Here is a 19611-nt window from a genome sequence, read left to right on the forward strand (position 1 = left end):
GTATTTTAAACCAGTAATTTTTACCTATATGTAGTTTTCAATATAATGTTTAAGCTTGTGTGGGACACAGTAACCCAAACACCAACCAGCTGGGCAACGACAGTGTAAGGTATTGTTTATTATTTTTAACTTCATACGTAACGAAGGGTAGTGTTATGAGGAGACAGAACAGGGTAGGAATTTATCTTATATTTGTTTATGCATAAGAATAAATATAGTCTTCATAGTCGAGAAACATATTGTACCAAAGACGCCCATTGACTTACTCAGTACTACAAATGTAATAGGGGCAGTCAGTCAGTGAACTTGAGATGTAGTGTTGCAAGACTACACCCCTATCCCTATGTATGGATGGACACTTGCGTTTTTCATCGCGTCAAATGAGGTGATGTCATGTATGGTGTGATGTTCGTTTCATGTATTTGTGACCATTTATAGCTTTTCTTTTTATTGTGTTGATAATTCTTACACAACAACAGAATGTTATTTTGAAGATATTAACTACATACCTGCTGTACCACAAAAAAAAAAACATATAAATTATCCAATCACAAAAGAAGCACTTGAAGACTGACCCCAAACTTCCTACTCCAAATAACCTCCCAGACATCAGGTCCAAGTATTATTGTAGTATGAGTAATAATAAATACAGAAACGTGATCAAACCAGTTTACAGAATCTGGGGGTAACTTGTGTACAACTACAAAAAATATAATCAAGATGCCGTCGCTGGCATCCTCGTGTACCCACTCATGCCTCATGACGCCTACATAGGCACCATCATACCGAAGTGGTTAATATTTGGCTTTAGGTATGTTCTGTTTTTCAGTTGAAGCTCACTGTCCATTTTCTTCCAGCAGATTTGCCCATCATCTCTATGCAGATCAGAAGGCTTGCTGTCTGTGCATCAGTTTCTGGCAAAACACATCATTGTAGTGACCTGACATTCTCTCTGTTTACCAAATTGCTAGCATGTAAGTATCTCCACTTTCTGAAAAGGGGGAAGGTTTGAAAGGTACTATTGTCATTATTGGCAGTATATGTTGGAAGTAGTAAGTTTTGAGATGATTTGCTTAGCACCAGCAAGAATAAATGTTTGAATTATAAGTAGAAGTTAAAGGATAAAGTCAGTGCATGCTACATTATATATATGTATTTTTTTCATTTAATATGATTTTTAATTAATTACTAAGAGATGTGTTTAGAAAGGGAATTGATGATAGTGAACACACTGTTTAAAAAGAGAGCTAAGTATAAGTATACATGTGAAAGGGTGGTGGAGGGGAGGGTGGCTGAGGCAGAATTGATGGACCATGTAGTGGAACCCAAAGGGCGAATTGGAAAAGTTTTTGTGGTTCGTGATTTCATAGGAGAGAGTGGGGGTTTGATCATTTTATGATAGAAGGAAAATTAAGAATGGAGGAAAAGGGAAGGAGGTAGATAAATGCTGAGAGTAAACAGATTAAATAATGATAAAGAGAATAGGAGAAACTGAGAAATGTCGAAGGGTGGTGAGGAGTAAAGGAGAAACTGGAATAAAGGAGAATGTGCATGTTTCATAGAGGAAGTGATAAAATGTGCAAAGAATGTTTGTAGGATAAGGAGGATGTGAAAGAACAGGAGATGATGAATGTTGGGATGAAGAAGTGAAAGTGGTGATGGAAGAAAAATGAGGATTGGTTGCAAGGTAGGGAAATGTATGGGAAATACAATAAGAATAGGAGCAAAATGCAAGGCGAGGTAGGCAAAGAGAGGGGAAGAGATAGGTGAGAGTAAAGAGTGGTTATGAATGGATGATAAATTAATGTGACCTAAAGGGATTTTACCTTGTCTTATGTTTTACTTGTAAATGGATGATGTGGGAGGGTTGCCATGTGGGGGTAAACCAGCTTCAGCTGTTGGGTTCTGCTGTGGAGGTACCGTGTCTTGCTCCATTGCTTCTGACCTGGGCAGTAGATGGGGGGAACAGATGGCCTTTCATTCACAAGGAGCTTAGGTAACAGGGAAATAAAACAGATGTAGGATAAGTGAAGGTTGGATGCATACCTTGACTCCCCACCTTCCTTGTAAGGGGGGAAAGACCTTTTGGTAAATGTATGTGTGTACATTAATGAATAAAGGTGGACTTTATTTTCAGAATGTTGTGTGGTGCAATTTCTCTCTAAAATGCAAGAGGTGGGACAGTCACTGTGGAGATGGGCCTCAGCAAGAAGCAAGGCAGGACCTTCATTAGGGGGTAGCATGGCCACGACAAGTGGAGACCACCAGATCATGGCCCTTCTCCTGACGAGTCTTCCCCTGCTGATGCCCCTCGGTGCCTGGGGTGTCGAGGCAGTGGTGGATTTTAGCATTGAGGTTCCTGCCATGGACCCTGAAATAGACGAAGAAAATAGGGAGAAACTAGAAACCTTTTCGGGAGTGTGGCAGGAAATCTTCAAATGGAGTTTCTTCTCGGCAGTACTCATTCATCTTATGGCTGCAGTCACAGCATTTTTTACACTCCGGAAGCACAAGTATGGAAGGTCAGTGCAAGGGACCGGACTATTTGTAACTGGCATAACATTATCTCTTTAGTGGGGTATGAGTTCAATGTGTAATATTACATACATGTACCAAAGGCTTTTTCCCCCTTACAGGGGGAATAGCCAAAAAGAAAAAGGCATAGAAATCACTCCCACCCATTTCATTTCCCATATATTCCACTCCCCTCCCTCCCTCCTATCTTGGCACCTCCTGGATGACGGGTCATCCCTGCATCCTGTCCACTGCCCTGGGTCAGAAGCAGTGTCGCAAGACACAGCACATCCACAGCAAGGCCGCTTCATAAATTCAGCGACCCCCCCTCTCCGTCCCCTCGTATAATATTACTTATCATTTTAATCTAACTCATCAGTTAGCATTCCCATATCCAAAAGCCACCAATGGCTGTTTTACAAAAATGTATAACAAACTCAGTTTAGATAAAGCAAAGTATTGAATTATAAAATGTAAATATTTACATGTATGGTATTGTGTGTATTGTTAAATCTCTAATCATAAAGGAATGATGACATACTTTTTAACTATCGTTGTCCCAATTTTCTGCTACCCCTATGAACCTATTCTTTACCATGTGTCATAGACCTCATACGGGGGTAATTATTGCATGTTATTGTGCAGTATTTATTGCACAGTAGCATGCTATCAATGCTTTAGGGTTTGGGGTTTCCGTACAGACTGGAGCCATATATCATTTATCTAGGTTAGAGTAAAATCTTTACTTATAGAGGGATGCAATGTTTGTACCGTAACTAGCTCTCCCTTGTTGTTCCCTTGAAACTGTCCTTCACCTCTTCTTTGATTCTTGTTATCTCTTGTAGTAGGTGGGTGGGATGAATTCTGCCGCCATGATTGCCATGTGAGTTGTAAAAGGAGACAAAGTGGGATGGAGTGATGGGACTAGGGATCCTGCTCTCTGTGTGTTCATCCTACAAGAAGTCTAGGCATGTGGGAGTGGGATGAATGGGGGTGGTTTGTTAAGTTCTCTGGGTGTGAATATATTTCTGTGTGGATGTTTTGTGTGGTTTGAGTGGTAGGTTGTTGTGTATGTTTGAGTAGTATGATGTTGGTGTAGTTTTTTTTTGTTGCATTCTGATGGTGGTGCTTTTGAGATGCAGTGTGAAGGATACGTGTTGTTCGGGGTTCTGGCATAGAATTGTGTTCCTGTCATTTCATGTGATGCTCTATTGGTAGGAATTTTTATTTCTGAACATAGGTGTCCTATAGGGGTATTTTTGGTGCATTGTGTTATTACTTTTAGTGCTCCATTCTGCATTGTTTGTACATACATATACCAAGGCTTTTTCCCTTTACAAGGGAGGTAGCCAAAAAGAAAAAGGCATAAAATAATTCCCACCCATTCCATCCCTAAATACACTCCACTCCCCTCCACCCTCTCTCCCATCTTAGCACCTCCTGGATGACGGGTCATCCCTGCACCTTGTCCACTGCCCTAGGTCAGAGGCATTATTTGTGATATGGTTTAACATCACGAACTTCCCCCTATTGAAAGGCTAGGACAGTGAACATAAGAACATAAGAAATAAAGGAGACTGCAAAAGACCATAAGGCCTACACTAGGCAGCTCCGTATCCATCACCACCTGTCATCCCCATCCATAAAGTTGTCTAATCGTTTTTTAAAACAACTGATAGTTTCAGCGCTTACTACATGGTTACTAAGTTTATTCCATTCATCGACCACCCTATTAGTAAACCAATTCTTGCCTATTTCCTTCTTAAATCTAAATTTGTCCAGTTTATACCCATTACTGCGAGTCCTGCCCTGTTGTTTTATTATGATGACCTTGTTTGCATCACCCTTGTTATAGCCTTTGATCCACTTGAACACTTCTATTAGATCACCCCGCACTCTGCGTCTTTCCAGAGAGTGTAAGTTTAGGTGCCTAAGCCTCTCTTCGTAAGGCAAATTTCCGAGTCCTTGTATCATTTTGGTCATTCTTCTCTGTACTGATTCTAATGAATTTACGTCCATTCTGTAGGACGGAGACCAAAACTGTACCGCATAGTCAAGGATGGGTCTAACTATCGCTAGGTAGAGTTTAATAATTACCTCTGCACTTCTATTCGTTACCGTCCTAGCAATAAAGCCTAATGCTCTGTTAGCTTTATTTCTGGCGCTAATACACTGCTTCCTGGTTTTAAGGTCCGGACTCACCAGAACTCCCAAGTCCCTCTCGCACTCAGATTTTTCTAAAGACGTGTTATCTAAGTTGTATCTATTTTCGGGGTTGTGTAGCCCTACGTTTAACACGCTACACTTAGAGATATTGAAGTTCATTTGCCACTTCACCGACCATGTTAACAGCTTATTAAGGTCATCCTGCAGAATCTGGGCGTCGTCTCCTGACCTAATTAGGCGTCCTATTTTAGTGTCGTCCGCAAACTTACTAACATCACTATTTAATCCTTCGTCTAAGTCGTTTATATACATAATGAACAACAAGGGACCCAAAACCGAGCCCTGGGGAACCCCGCTAGTAACATTGCCCCACCTAGATTTTATTCCATTTATGGTAACCCGTTGCTTTCTGTTACTAATCCAAGCTCTAATCCATTCTAACACTTTTCCTCCTATGCCATGGGCTTTGATTTTATTTAGTAGGCTCTGGTGTGGCACTTTGTCGAACGCTTTGCTAAAGTCAAGGTAAATAACACAGAGAACTTTATAGCTTGGAATTTAATGAACCATACCCTGGGTTCAACTTTGCCGGTGGCAGGATTCAAACCACCATCCCCTCGACCTTTGCTGGAAGTAATGATGCCCTCACCCACTCATCCAGCAAGCATTGTTTATTTATATTCAATTTGCTGATTGTTGACAACCATGCTGTGGAGGCATATTCTAGGGTGATTCTTGTGAACATTTATAGATAGGTATTAGAGTATTTTTGTTTCCCAAAGTTTTCAGTAGATTTGTTTTCTTTACTGTAGTAGAGAGGCCAAACGCAGAGTATGGGATCCAATATATTTGACGTTTCGCCAAATATATTGGATCCCACACTCTGCGTTTGGCCTCTCTCCTATAGTGTTGTTGCAGTCGTTGCTGCTTTTACTCAGATTTATTTTCTTGTTGATTTTTATTGTCAGGTCCTTGATGTGTGGTAGACCCAGAATTTTTGGGTTCCTTTCCGATGGAAGGGTTTGGCTACCAAAGTCTCACTTTTTTTTTTTTTTTTTTTTTTTTTTTTTTTTTTTTTTTTTTTTGAGAGAGAGAGAGAGAGAGAGAGAGAGAGAGATCAATGTTACTGTTAATGTCTGGGGTGCAGCTTCTATTCTGTTATTTTTGAGCCATTGTTCCATTTTTTACAAATATGCTTGAGTGTTTTTTGCTGCTAATTTGTATTTACTGTTCACATTAAAGAACTTCACTAGCAAATCCACACATTCTTCCTAGTATTGTCAGTTCAATGGTTTTATGAAAGATTAATTTACTATCTATATACCAAGGGCAGTGGACAAGGTGCAGGGATGACCCGTCATCCAGGAGGTGCTAAGATGGAAGGGAGGGTGGAGGGGAGTGGAGTGTATTTAGGGATGGAATGAGTGGGAATGATTTTATGCCTTTTTCTTTTTGGCTACCTCCCTTGTAAGGGGGAAAAAGCCTTGGTATATGTATGTATATACCAAGGCCTTTATTCCCCATACCAGGGAGGTAGCCAAGTCAAAAGGCATATACCCACTCTCACCCATTTCATTCCCACCACATTCCTCCCTCCCATCTTAGCTCCTCATGGATGACAGGTCATCCTGTGTATCCCACCCACTCCCCTGGGTCAAAAGCAATGCAGCAAGACACAGCAAGGTCACTTCACTTAATAGGTGACCCCCCTTCCTCCATCCCCTGATTTCAGAAAAAGAGCAGACAGGGAGAAATCTCTTTAGGCTGTGTCAAAATATTAACACAACCATTCTCATAACCCATTACTACTTACTACTAACTCTTACTACTACAAGATCAATCTATAATGAACAGAAATCAGTATCACTTGGCTCTGCCATTACTCTCCCTGTAGATGCTTCCTTCTCCTCCAAATGTGTTTCAAATCTTTGTAGTTGTTAATGATTGTGACATTGTTATTTTAACTAACATTTGAGGCGTGATTGGCACTGCTGTAGTAGTAATTGACACTTCTCTTTGCAGGTTCTTTTCAGCATGCCTCATGTTCTTAGGGGTGTTCTCTTCTTTCCTCATGTGCTCAATCACCAGTGCCACAATAGCCTTTGTCATAACACAAGCAGATATTAAACCCATCGACATTTATCTGGTCATATGTGGAATTACTCAAACGATTCTACTGGTGTTCTTTGCATTGACTAGATTGCTGCCAACTCTTTGAAGAGGTGCAAAATGTGTATTCCATTGCAGAGAATATCTGTTTGCTCTCTTTTTTCCTGCTACCAAATATAATAATAGACTGTTCTCGAAGAATCTATAAATGATGTACTAATTAGACTTAATTTAAGGATTTGTATTGGAGGTAATATACATTGTACCTGTAAGGATCAAGAGAAAATGTACATATATAAATAATGTCCAATGCAATTGTTTTTTTTATATGTAGTTAAGATGGTAAGATATTTATTTATTTTTAGATCCTTTTGTCTTTGCATTTGTATTTAAATATGAGTTAAGTAGCTGATGGTGCAGTAAGAATGGTATAACGTGTACAGTTGTGGTTTTGTTTTTTAATCACCCCCCACCCAGTCTCATGTCTTCTCGGCTATAAATATGGTCTGTATTTGGGTTGAATGTCATCCTGGCATTAATTTGTACACCTGTTATGTATTGTATAGGTTGATTTATATATATATGATTATGTTCCATTCTAATATTTCTGTGATTTTGTATGAAATTGTGATAGGAATGGTCATCTGCCTTTGTGGCATTCTGAAACAGTTTCAGCCTTATGTTCAATCCTTTGTATTCTCATATCACAAGAAACAACACTGTAGCTATGCAGACCTCATTTGTTTGCTGTCAAATAGGTGTCCATTTTCCAGAATACATGGTTCCAGGCAATGGATTGCAATTACGAATACTCACGTATGTATGGATTTATGCATGCACGTGTGTATGTGTGTTCGCTTATGTTTTTTGTTTGTACCAACTTACTTGTGCTGTTTACATGATTGAGGTTATTCTCATATTATCCTGCTTCTTGGACAATTGGGTAGTCCCTTTTCATATCTTGAAATTTACTATAAAAAAGAAAAAGTGAAAATTCACCCTTTGAAATATATATATATATATATATATATATATATATATATATATATATATATATATATATATATATATATATATATAAAACATCATTACTTGTGACAAAGATTGAGATGGTGGCAGTTCGAACCCTGCCACCGGCAAAGTTCAACCAAGGTCATGGTTTGTTAAATTCCGTGCTACTAAATCATATATATATATATATATATATATATATATTATATGTATGTACGTATGTATGTATTTTTAAAAGGGGAAATGCACACACACACACATTTACAAAAATATCTTTTCCCCCTCTTATGATGGGATTAAAGCATACACCCACCTTACACCTTTCTCACACCCATCCAGAACTACATTTGTCTCTCTCTCATCATAGCTCCTCATGGGAAGAATCATTCCTATCCTCTAACTGCACTGCTGTGGTCAGAAGCAATGCAGCAGAAGATAGCATCTCTACAGCAGAGCCCGACAGGTGGAGTTGGTTTACCTCCATCGCTTTATTACTTGATAATCCCTCCTTCACCCACTTGAGAACTTGATAGAGTAGACAAGAAGATATCTCCTCAGCCATGTTATTTTCTTGTCCATTTACGACCATTTTCCTGTCACGGCTATCTTTTGCTTTCCCTCTTTCTTGCCTCCAGAGCTCCCTTTACCCTGTCAATCTGTCTCATTCTTGGTCTTCCCTCCAAAAGTTCTCTTGAACCACCTCTACTTTCCACTCCCTTTTTTTTTTTTTTTTTTTTTTTTTTCGTGCCCAAACCATCTTGGCAATCTTTGATCAACCCTATGTGCCAACATACTCTCTGCCCCATCTTCACATTTTTCTCTCTATCCATTCCCACAACCCCCACCATATTTCGTAAGACACTTCATCAGAGACATGTTTCAAGTCTTTCTGTTGCCTCCTTTGAATTCAAAATCTCTCCTCCTTAAATTGTCATGGGCTTAATTACTCCCTTGTGTTTGTCCCCAAATCATATTTCTCGTAACACTTAATTCTTCCTAGATTTTTTTTTTTTTTTGCTTCCCTTATTCTATAATTCACCTCCACCCCCCACTCATACATTCACACTGCATGCGACCTCCAATGCATGATTCTCCCTACCTCCTCTTGTCTCCTGCTCTTCAAAATCTCCAACCAACAATCACCCTTACTCTATACATCTCATCACTACTTTTGCCCACATTTATTTTCAACTTCCTCTCTTATATCCTCCCAAACTCCATCACCAACTGCTTCAGTCTATTCTTCGACTAAGCTATGAGCACAGTGTTGTCCATAAACACTAATTGGCTGACTTCCCATTCCCTCCATACTCTTACTAGCTCCAAACCTCAGGAGCTTTTTGACACTTATTTAAACCCTTCACTACTGAGGTGATGCTACAAAGATGAACGAGATAGATTTGGCACTGGTAGACGAAAATGAAAAGTGTTATCGTCTATAGAATGGATTCCAGACCAGTAGAGGTCGACTGTATTCATAATGAATACTATCCACCTCGCAAATTAGGAAACCTGCATTTACACTTGAAATCCATCCAAGGCATAAAAAACGTGTCAAAGAGAATTATGGGTGTCATCGAGTAAAAAACGTAAGACTCAACTGAAGAAGTTGAGAGGTTAGATACTGTGAGAATAACTTTATTTCTGTAAACTGTATTTTCATAAACATGTTTAAGTAAATACATTGTGGCAAGGGAAACAGCTGGCTGATCTCTTCCTATAATTTGAAGAAAAAAATTGTGAAGAGTTTTAAATTTTCATATATTTGGATGTACTGTATTAACCATGCAGGGTAGAAATGGGGTTCTTTGACTGTTTTGAGAATGAAAGTTGGTATATTCATAGATCAGTGAAGCCAGGACTGACAGGAAGGGATAGACCAGTGGTTGGCAACACTTTTTAGCTAGAAAAGCCATCTTTTTAAAGTTTGATGAAAATGTTGTGCTGTCAGAGCTGTAATACAAAAAAAAAATAAGTTCAAATAAGGAGAGACATTTCTACAAATCATTATAATTGATGGCTACAGATCTTTTTGAAGTTGAATAAATGTATATAATACATACATATACCAAGGCTTTTTCCCCCTTACAAGGGAGGTAGCCAAAAAGGGAAAGGCATAAAAACACTCCCACCCATTTCATCCCTAAATACACTCCACACCCCTCCCACACCTCCCTCTCATCTGAGCACCTCCTGGATGACGGGTCATCCCAGCCCCCTGCCCACCGCCCTGGGTCAGAAGCAGTGTCGCAAGACACAGCACATCCACAGCAAGGCCGCTTCATTTAATCGGCGACCCCCCCTCTCCGTCCCCCCTTGCATATAAGGAGAGGACGGGGAGAAAATCCCTTCGGGCTGCGTCAAAATTTACTCACACATACTACCCCACCCCCCACCCCCCTGCCCATTCCTCCTCATGCAATCACAACATCATCCATATACAACCATTCTCCACTCACCTCTGTCTTCTGTCCTCTCCCTTCCTTCCTCAACAGACATTCCCCTCTTCCCCAAAGCCCCCTTCACCCCATCCATCCACCTCATCCTAGGACATCCCCTCATGTTCACTCCCTCCACATCTGCCTTCCATACCTCTTTTACTAGTCTTTCTTCACTCATTCTTTCCATGTGTCCAAACCATCCTAATATTCTTTCATCAACCCTATCTCCCAAATCCTTTTTCACCCCTGTTCTCCTCCTCACCTCCTCATTTCTCACTCTATCCAGCCTAGTAACCCCCACCATACTTCTCAGACACCTCATCTCAAACCACATTCAAACTCCTTCTCTCTTCTTCTCTTATGTTTCACGTTTCTGCCCCACACAGTGCTGTTGGCACAATCACTCCTTCATACAGTCTCCTCTTAGCATCCATTCCCAAAATGTCTATTCCTCATTACACTCTTTAATCCACCAAGGCATTTACTCGCTTCTCTCAATCTACATTCTACCTCCACCTTCACTCCACCTTTTCCTGCTACACTTGCACCCAAGTATCTAAAACTATCCACTTCCTCCAGTCGCTCTCCCTTAATGTTCACTTCCAGTCTACTGCCACCTTCACCCCTTGTACATCTCATCACCTTACTTTTACCTACATTTATCTTTAGCTTTCTTCTATCACATACTCTCCCAAACTCTGCCACCAGCTTCCTCAATCCCCTCCTCCGACCCTGCCACAAGCGCAGTGTCGTCCGCAAACAACAGCTGGCTCACCTCCCACTTTTCTTCCATTATCTTTAAAACCATCTCCATTCCCTGACCCACTACCCTAGCATTCACCTCTCGCACCACCCATCCATGTATAAGTTGAACAGCCAGGGCGACATAACGCATCCTTGACGAAGTCCCACCTTTACCTCAAACCACTCACTCTCCTCCATTTCTAATCCTGACACAAGCTCTACTACTCTCATAAAAAACTCTTGACAGCTCCCAGAAGCTTTTCCTCCTATCCCATAAATCTGCATAACCTCCCACAGTGCCTTTCTGTCTACCCTATCATAAGCCTTTTCCAGATCCATAAAAAGCCCAAAAAACATCCTTTCCCCTTTCCTATAGCTTTCTCACATATCTGTCTTACCACAAAGATCTGATCTACACAACCTCTACCTGTCCTAAATCCACACTGTTTCCTCACCAATTACTCCTTCTGTTCCTCTCCTAATCCTCTCAATTAAGACCTCCCATAAGCCTTCCCTACTACACTTAACAGGCTAATCCCTCTGAAACTACTACATTCACACTTGTCCCCTTTTCCCTTGTAAAGAGGAACTATACAGGCACTTCTCCCAGTCCTCCGGTACTCTACCCTATCTCCAGCAAACATTGAATAACCTCACCAACCAGTCCACCATCACTGAACCTCCCTTTTTCAGACATTCTGCATGGCATCCATCCAGACCAGGTGCCTTACCTGCTTTCATCATCTTTACAACTGCCTTCACCTCATCCTTCCTTATTTCTCCTCCACCTTCACCACCTTCACCTCCACCTTCACCTTTGGTATATATATACATACCAAAGGCTTTTTTCCCCCTTACACGGGAGGTAGCCTGGAATCTTTTACAAATTTACAGTATATAACATCTTCATTTTGGTAGAGTAATTATATTGTTAGAAGCTTCTGATGCCACACAAGAGGCCTGGAAGGGCTGTAGGTTGCCGACCACTGGGATAGACCAAGGAAAAAGTGGTTGAATGAAGCCGCAATCACTTGGGGTCACTGAAAATGTTAATGAGTGACTGACTGACTGAATCAACGAAGTGTTTTGATTAAGTCAACATGTTCTTTGAGTGTGGTGCAACAGGACTGAGCTGACAGTATTACTAAAGAAAAAAAAAATACAATTTTCATAGGATCAGAGGAGGAATGTAAAGGATAAGTCTTATGAGAGTGGAAGAAGTGATGATGTTCTTTTTCTGTGACTGTCTGCATTGCTCTACAGGTAACAGCATGTCATTTGGAAACAAAAAGTACATTTGGAAATAATGTTGTTTGTGCAAATGTAATTATGGCTGAAGAATGAGTAGCTTTTATATATTTTATTTTTCTCGTAATACTTCTACGTCAATGCAAGCAGGAAGTCATCCATTTATTTATTCATTTTCTTCAAGTCTGCATATTAAGAAGAGTGCAGGGACCAACGACAAGTACCTGCAGATGGAAGTCTTCTGAAACGGACATCAGAAGAACCTCATTGTCAGATGTCATCAGTGCCCATCAACACCCACACCCCTATCTGGAGATCCCCAAGGGGCTGACACTTGACCAATGAATTAGGCTCAAGATTTCTTGTATTTCCTCATAATACAATCCTATATCATCAGCTGTTACAAGCTGATGATATAGGAACTGTTCCACACTAATACAATAGACAACTATCCAAGATTTTTTCCTAGAACGATTTATGGGAGGTCCTGAGGATCATTTCAAGCCACTTTGGAGCTGTGGCCCTCCAGTTATTGACACCCAAGACAACAACGGTTATCGTGAAACAGAATGAACACAAAAGATCTTTTGGTTCCTTTGACATAGTAGGGAAGACAGTAGTATTTAGATAAAGTAGGATCTGCATTTAAGAACAAATTGAATATTGAACGTTTTTTTAACTGAAGAGAGAATTACATAGGAAAGGAAGCTGAAATGTAAACAGTGAATTATGAGGAGGCAGTTCATGCATGTAAGTGGTTAGGAGCTTCTCCAACCAACTCATATGCCACATTGTACTTGTTTTCTGTATTTATATATACATGTTCTTTGTTTATATATATATATTATGTATTTCTATATTTAATTTGTATATTTCCATTTTTATATGTTTTTATGGGGATATAGGTGGAACTTGGAATAGATTACCCTTTGTTTACTAACATAATGAACAATTCAGTCAACTAACAGAACTCTAGAACTGATCATATTTGTACATAAAAACCCCACTGTAAGGGATTTTAGAAGAGTAGTGTAATGGGCGGGCAGAGCTGGATGTGTTCCTAGGTGCGTTCTTCTGTAGCGCTTCCAAACTATTAAAGCAATATAGGTGCCGGTATAGTATGTGGCCTACCTTTTGGATGTGGCCTATGAAATTTTTCTTTGGTATTGTATGACGGAGAGGGGGGGTCGCCGATTTAATGAAGCGACCTTGCTGTAGATGTGCTGTGTCTTGCGGCACTGCTTCTGGCCCAGGGCAGTGGACAAGGTGCAAGGATGATCTGTCATCCAGGAGGTGCTAAGATGAAAGGGACGGTGGAGGGGTGTGGAGTGTATTCAGGGATGGAATAGGTGGGAATGATTTTATGCCTTTTCCTTTTTGGCTACCTCCCCTGTAAGGGGGAAAAAGCCTTGGTATATGTATGTATGTATTGTATGTGGCCTACCAGACTTTTATTTCAGTATGAACATGTCTCTTAAGCTTTAATAGTTTGGGAGCACTAACCAAGGCCAAACTAAAGCAGAACACAACAAGCAAAGCACCCAGCTCAGGTAATGGGACTATGTGAAGTAAGTGTGGAGTGAAGAAGGTAGCAGATTTTGAAAGCTAATTGACAGGAGATTCTGTACAAGACGTGACAGGTGGATGACAAAGGCTGACCAAAGACAGAAAGGGATTTGATACTGTACTGTGAATAGAGATGGGCGAGTTTAGGGTGAGGTTATCAGAGAAGGGTGAGAATGTGGTAAAAAGTAGTTATTTTAGGAAAGAGAAGGTGCTTGGGTGATTATATTGAGGAGAGATGTTATATAGACATAAGGTATGGATTTATGAAGGGTTTTGTGCAGTGGTGGGATTGAAAAAAATATTAACAGGTTCTCTCACTAATAGCAAGCCAGGTTGGCATAATATAGCCTGTATAAGACAATTTTTAATTACTGGTTCATGGAGGTCATGAAATTCAAAGAATAGGTTCATATGAACCAGTAAGAACTGGCTGAACCCCACCATTGGTTTCCTGGGAATAACATTATTTTTTTTACTTACAATGCAAGGGAAGGGGAGACAAAGTGATAGAAGGATGAGGATGACAAGGGAAAAAGATTGGCAAGTACAAGTTGAGTTTGGGAGATAAGGATACTGTAGTGGGGTCATACAGAAGCAACCAGGGACAGGTAATGAATATGGAATGTGGACGAAAATATTTGAACAATCTAGATTATGAGAAAGTTTAACTTAGAGTCAATTATGTATTAGTTTTATAGATTTTGAATATAGAAGAAAAGGAAATTAGGGCCCCACAAGCCGAGTTGTGAAAAAGGTTACATAGAAGACAAGATATGAAGGGGTGCTTATTCAAGAAAATAGAATTTCAGATCGGTTTTTTGGAAATACATGCCTCAGAAGGACTAAACATTATGTAGATAAAAGCTTGTGGAGGGACAAGAGATGAGTACCTGTTAGTGGTACTCCATCAAAATGGTGGGAAAAATAATCTCCCCGCTGCCCCTCTTTAGAACCCGTTAGTCCCTTCGCCTCCATTAGACACTCGATCTCTGAACAGGGCCCTATTAGCCACAGCTGTAGTTCCTCCACTTTCTCACATAAGGAGATTCTTCCCAAAGAGATCTATGGGAGGGCCCCCAAAGACTGTTGTCAGCCATCCAGCCACAACAGGATTTCAGTCTCCAAAACTTGAGATAACATTTATTATTGTTATAAAGTTGTAGAAAAAAATATATATCAGTACAGGTTGAAATTGTATATGTACATATATGTAATATATACACATACACACACTTATGTAAAAATCAGTCATATTGGGTAATGGATGCAGGGATGAAGTAATCTTTATGTATGTGAATTTATGTCTCATGTATTGTCGGATGTGTTGAATAGATGTAGATCAAAAAGAGGTGGAGTTGATAGATTTGAGGGGGGCTAACTTGCATGTAATAGCAGGATAAATTTCTTCCCCCCCTTTTTTTTTTTTTTTTTTTTTTTTTTTTAATGTAGGGTCAGTCTCCTAATGAAATTACCTATTTACTGTTTTTGAGAGGTGGTGGCTAATGCCTTTTTACACTGATTTGATTTTTAGTGTTGGTTTGTTTTAAGATGCTCTTTTTCATAAATATCCTATTGAAGGTATATTTTGATTTTATTAGGGTTCTGTGTATTTAAGTCTGTATAGTTAATTTCTACTGAATTCACATAGTGTCTTGAAAGTAGGTTTTAAATTTTATGATGAAAAAATTGCATGAAGGTTTGAGTTTTAATAACAAATTATACCATTATCTTAATCTTATTTTTATTCAAATTTAAAGGTCCTTTTGGTATATTGCAATTCATTAAATCAACGTTGTCAGTTAAATATTTCTTGGGTTATGGTTGAATGAAGATCTAAATACACTTAAATTATGAAACATGTACCAAGAATTGATAAGCCAGTATGTTCTCATTGTATATGTATATGTGTGTGAATGTGCATATACCTAATTAATCGGACCAGATTATTTTACTCGTTGTTGGACTTGAACCAGGTACACTGCTATGGAGCAATGCCCATAATGGGAAACTATGGGTAGTGGATGAGAGTGGGTGCATGCTTTGATTGGCTACCTTTCTTATAATGATGAAGAGGCCCTTGGTATATAAAGAAATAGTGTGTGCACCAAACCCAAGGCCATACCCTCCTTTAAGGGGGGTTGGCCAGGTCTGAGTACACACTCATCATGAACAAATGAAACCCATTCAACCATCTTTCCCATCTCAATGTCTTGGGGGATGAAGGGTTGCTCTGTCTTTGACCATTCTGCTCAGGTCAAAAGCAAGATAAAGAAGCACAACTCTTCGACATGAGGACCAAACAGTCGGAGCTGGTTTATCCTCACTACTTCACTGTACTGTGACCCCCCACCTTTCTCATCCACTCAGATTATGAAGGTGATGAACCTACAGTACACCAGGGGGAGCATAGTTATGGCAGAAGCCATTACTTTTGCCCTTTGTACTTGGATTGCTGGGGCAGGTAACAGTCACTGCTGGGAATCAGAGAGAAGTGGAGGATTTGAACCCACAACTAAGTGAATGCAACACCAGCATACAGTAAATTATGAAGCAGGTGTGAAAAACATCCCTTCTTCCATTCACAATCTCCCTCCAATTACTCTTATCTTTTTGCACTCTCTCTTACCTGCTTGGCAGACATTCTGCTTACATCTGAAGTCTCTTTCACCCCATTCGCCCTTTTCATTCTTGCATATGCTCTTAAACTCATTCCATCCACCTATAATTTCCACATCCTCTGCTAGATTTCCTTTTTTTTTTTTTTTTTTTTTCAAATGCTCAAACCAACTACCCTATCCAGCAGCTCTCCTGCCACCCCATTTTCTGCATCACCACCACCTTTCTCACTCTATTATGTCACACCTGTTATATTTCTCTAACAATTAATCTCCAAAACATTCGGTCTTTACCTTTCCTTCTCATTTCAAGTCTTGTCTCCATTCATCACTGTGGGTACAGTCACTCTTTCATACAACCTTTTCTATGTATTTATTTCCAGTAACCTACTTCTCATAACACTTTTCATTTCCCTAGATATTTACTGGCTACATGTGATCCCAAATATTTGAAACCTGCTCCTCCAGCCTTTCACCCTTTAAACTTCCCTCTAATCTACTACCATCTTCATCTTACCTTTTTCCAGTTTTTACCTCTCACATACCCTCCTAGACTGCCACCAACTGCTTCAGTCTATTCTTAGACTCAACCACAAGCATGGGATCATCCTCAAACAACAATTGCCTCATATAATTATGACCATAGGTAGCTTTCCTTCAGCTAATTGAAATCACATAGGAGCATTGAGGAAGTAATTTATAAGAATTATTGCTACTCTCTACAGATAGCCAACATAAACCATCAGATAAGGTTTTTTTCAATGCTTTCCACCATTCCGACAGATAGCCAACATAAACCATCAGATAAGGTTTTTTTCAATGCTTTCCACCATTCCTAAATGCATTGACAGACAATCTGAAAATGAATACACTCTACACCTCAAATGAACGGCTTATTTTCACAGATATTTAATGTATTGGGTGACATACACAACCAGTTGATTACATCTTTGGTTACAGCCATTCTACAGTGGCCGACAATTGTACATTACTCGTAGTGACTGACATTTTTATACCACTCTAGTTTGAGTGACTTTTTATCTGTTTAGTGGATGGCTTAGGCATTCCACTTAAGCCTTTTTTATGAGTAGTTTATGCAAACCACTCTTGCGTACCTTGGATGTCCATCATTTGAGTTTCTTCTTGTGGTATCATCCAAGTAATAGTGTCTTACTGATTGCTTGTGTACAGTGAAAAACTATACAATGTTACTTGTACTTTAAATATGAAAAATATGATATTTTATATTATATATGTAATATGAAATAATATATTACTGAATATTTAAAAAACTTTTACATAACCCATGTAATAAGTTATATTTTTCCAATTCTCTAAATCTTGTGGAGACACTTTGTCACTAACTCATGCGGATTATTGCAGACTTGTTACAGCTAGTGACTTCTGTATATCAACTTTTTTTTCTTCAAATGAGAGATATTTATGTATCACTCACTCATGAAGTGAGTGTTTTGTGCTTAATACTTACCCTTGGAGTTCATGCATGTGTTCAGCACTCACCATTGAAGTGAGCAACTTATGTACACTGCTCTTTTCTCATTACTTTGTAAGGTATTACATTGACTGGGTCCAGCACAGAAAGTATCACAATCATCTGTGCATTTAAAGTTGATAGAAAGTCAGTTAGTATATAAGAATTTTGAGAGCTGAAGTCCATTGATGGAGGTGCTGAGTAAAGCTGCTGTAGAGTCCTGGATTTTTAAGTTTTGAGATGTATGTTGGTTAGACTTTGTTAGTATGAGTTGTAGGAAATACGTGAGTGGTGCCATATGTGTTTCTAAAGATGAAATTGATTTGGATGTGAGGACTTGCAGCAGAAATACTGAATATGTATTTAGTGAGTGCTTGGCTGCATAACATGTATGTAGAATGCTCTTGTATATTTGATGTATTGATTGAGGTCTATAGTTTTTATAGTAGTTTATTGTGTCAAGACCATTTAAGCCAGGTACTCTGGTGAGGGCCCATACAAGATTTGATATCTTGGCTATCCTGAAATAAAAGCATTTTTTCAACTGTGACTAATGGACTTCAAATAATTCAAAGAGAAAAGGCCATTAATAATCTGATAAATGCAGACATTGTTATCTTCATATTGCAAGCTTGACATTCGTCCAACAAAAAAATTATATTTCTAATCAGTTCTCATCAATGCTAATCTGTCCTTGCCATTTCAACAGGTGGAGTTGTAAATTATAACTGTGATCTGGTGAAGGCAAAGAAGAAAAGGGAGCACAAAAATTAAATCTTTGTGATAGGTATCTTACATAGAATTATGTGCGAGACTCGCAGAAATTTAATTTGTGTCTTTCAGGTGTATTTACTTGATAATTTGTTTCACTAAAAATATTACATTCCACCAGGACATGTCATATGTGTTGTGATGGTTGTTGAATGCACAAATTTATGACATTCATTTCTGCCTTGAAAATGCCTGTTGGTCAGAATATGTTTTTAGAAATTTCAGATATTTTTGAAGTCTTTTGTCATACGAAAAAATTGTGAAGGGGTTTTATGGTGAATTTTAATCCCAAAAACTCAGGTAAATAAATTTTTCATTTTGTTTAAAACAGATTACAGTCCATTGTATTTGAGTGCAATTTATGCATAAAACCTTAAAATATCTCAAAAATAGACTTGGAAATAATGTAATTGAGATGTTGAACTTGTGCAAAATATGTATAATGACATTGTACTAAATGTTTTTAATTTTTATGTAGTCGAGTGCAGTCAAGAAATAAAGAGTTATATGGAATCTGTTATTTTTTGTTGTTTGATGAGTGAAAATACGTGTAAAGCTCTCACTCTTTGAAATGCCCTATCAAGTGTTTGAAATTAAACACAGAGATTAACGCAGTTGAGAAGACTAGGCTTACATCAATCACTCCATGCTTCAAAAGGGGGTTTTACTCTTCCTATAGGATGGCTAACTGCTGCCTTGCCACATGACCCACCTTAGTGAACTGAATTCTCCAATACTTGATGGGCTGTAGACCATGGGTTTCAATTTCCCACCTCAGAATGAGTCATGATGCATTTCTGCAGGTATTACCATTGCAAAGATACCTCTCCCATACATCTAGCTAAGACTCTTCTCCCATGCACTGAGTAAACTCTGTTCTTAAGTCTGATTTTGGGTTTTACTTTTCTTGAATCTCCCGTTGAAAACACCCTGA

General features: G+C 39.1%; 1 protein-coding gene across 4 annotated transcripts; it reads left to right on the forward strand.

Moving 5' to 3' along the window:
• The first annotated feature begins 39 nt into the window (after positions 1-39).
• Positions 40-19190, forward strand: LOC143037865 (transmembrane protein 170A). 4 transcript variants are annotated; one of them, XM_076206454.1, is made up of 4 exons: positions 40-109; positions 861-974; positions 2138-2522; positions 16167-19190. In XM_076206454.1, exons 3-4 carry the CDS (start codon positions 2167-2169, stop codon positions 16171-16173), a joined length of 363 nt encoding a protein of 120 aa, XP_076062569.1. In that variant the 5' UTR covers positions 40-109; positions 861-974; positions 2138-2166; the 3' UTR covers positions 16174-19190. The 4 variants fall into 4 exon arrangements, with proteins under 4 accessions (XP_076062569.1, XP_076062565.1, XP_076062567.1 ...); XM_076206450.1 differs by lacking the exon at positions 16167-19190 and adding an exon at positions 6703-7783; XM_076206452.1 differs by lacking the exon at positions 16167-19190 and adding an exon at positions 6703-7783 and having other exon boundaries at positions 70-109; positions 858-974.
• Positions 19191-19611: the final 421 nt, after the last annotated feature.

Source organism: Oratosquilla oratoria, chromosome 23, assembly GCF_046742065.1.
Source record: "Oratosquilla oratoria isolate Oo_2021 chromosome 23, ASM4674206v1, whole genome shotgun sequence".
In the NCBI taxonomy this organism is placed as follows: domain Eukaryota; kingdom Metazoa; phylum Arthropoda; class Malacostraca; order Stomatopoda; family Squillidae; genus Oratosquilla; species Oratosquilla oratoria.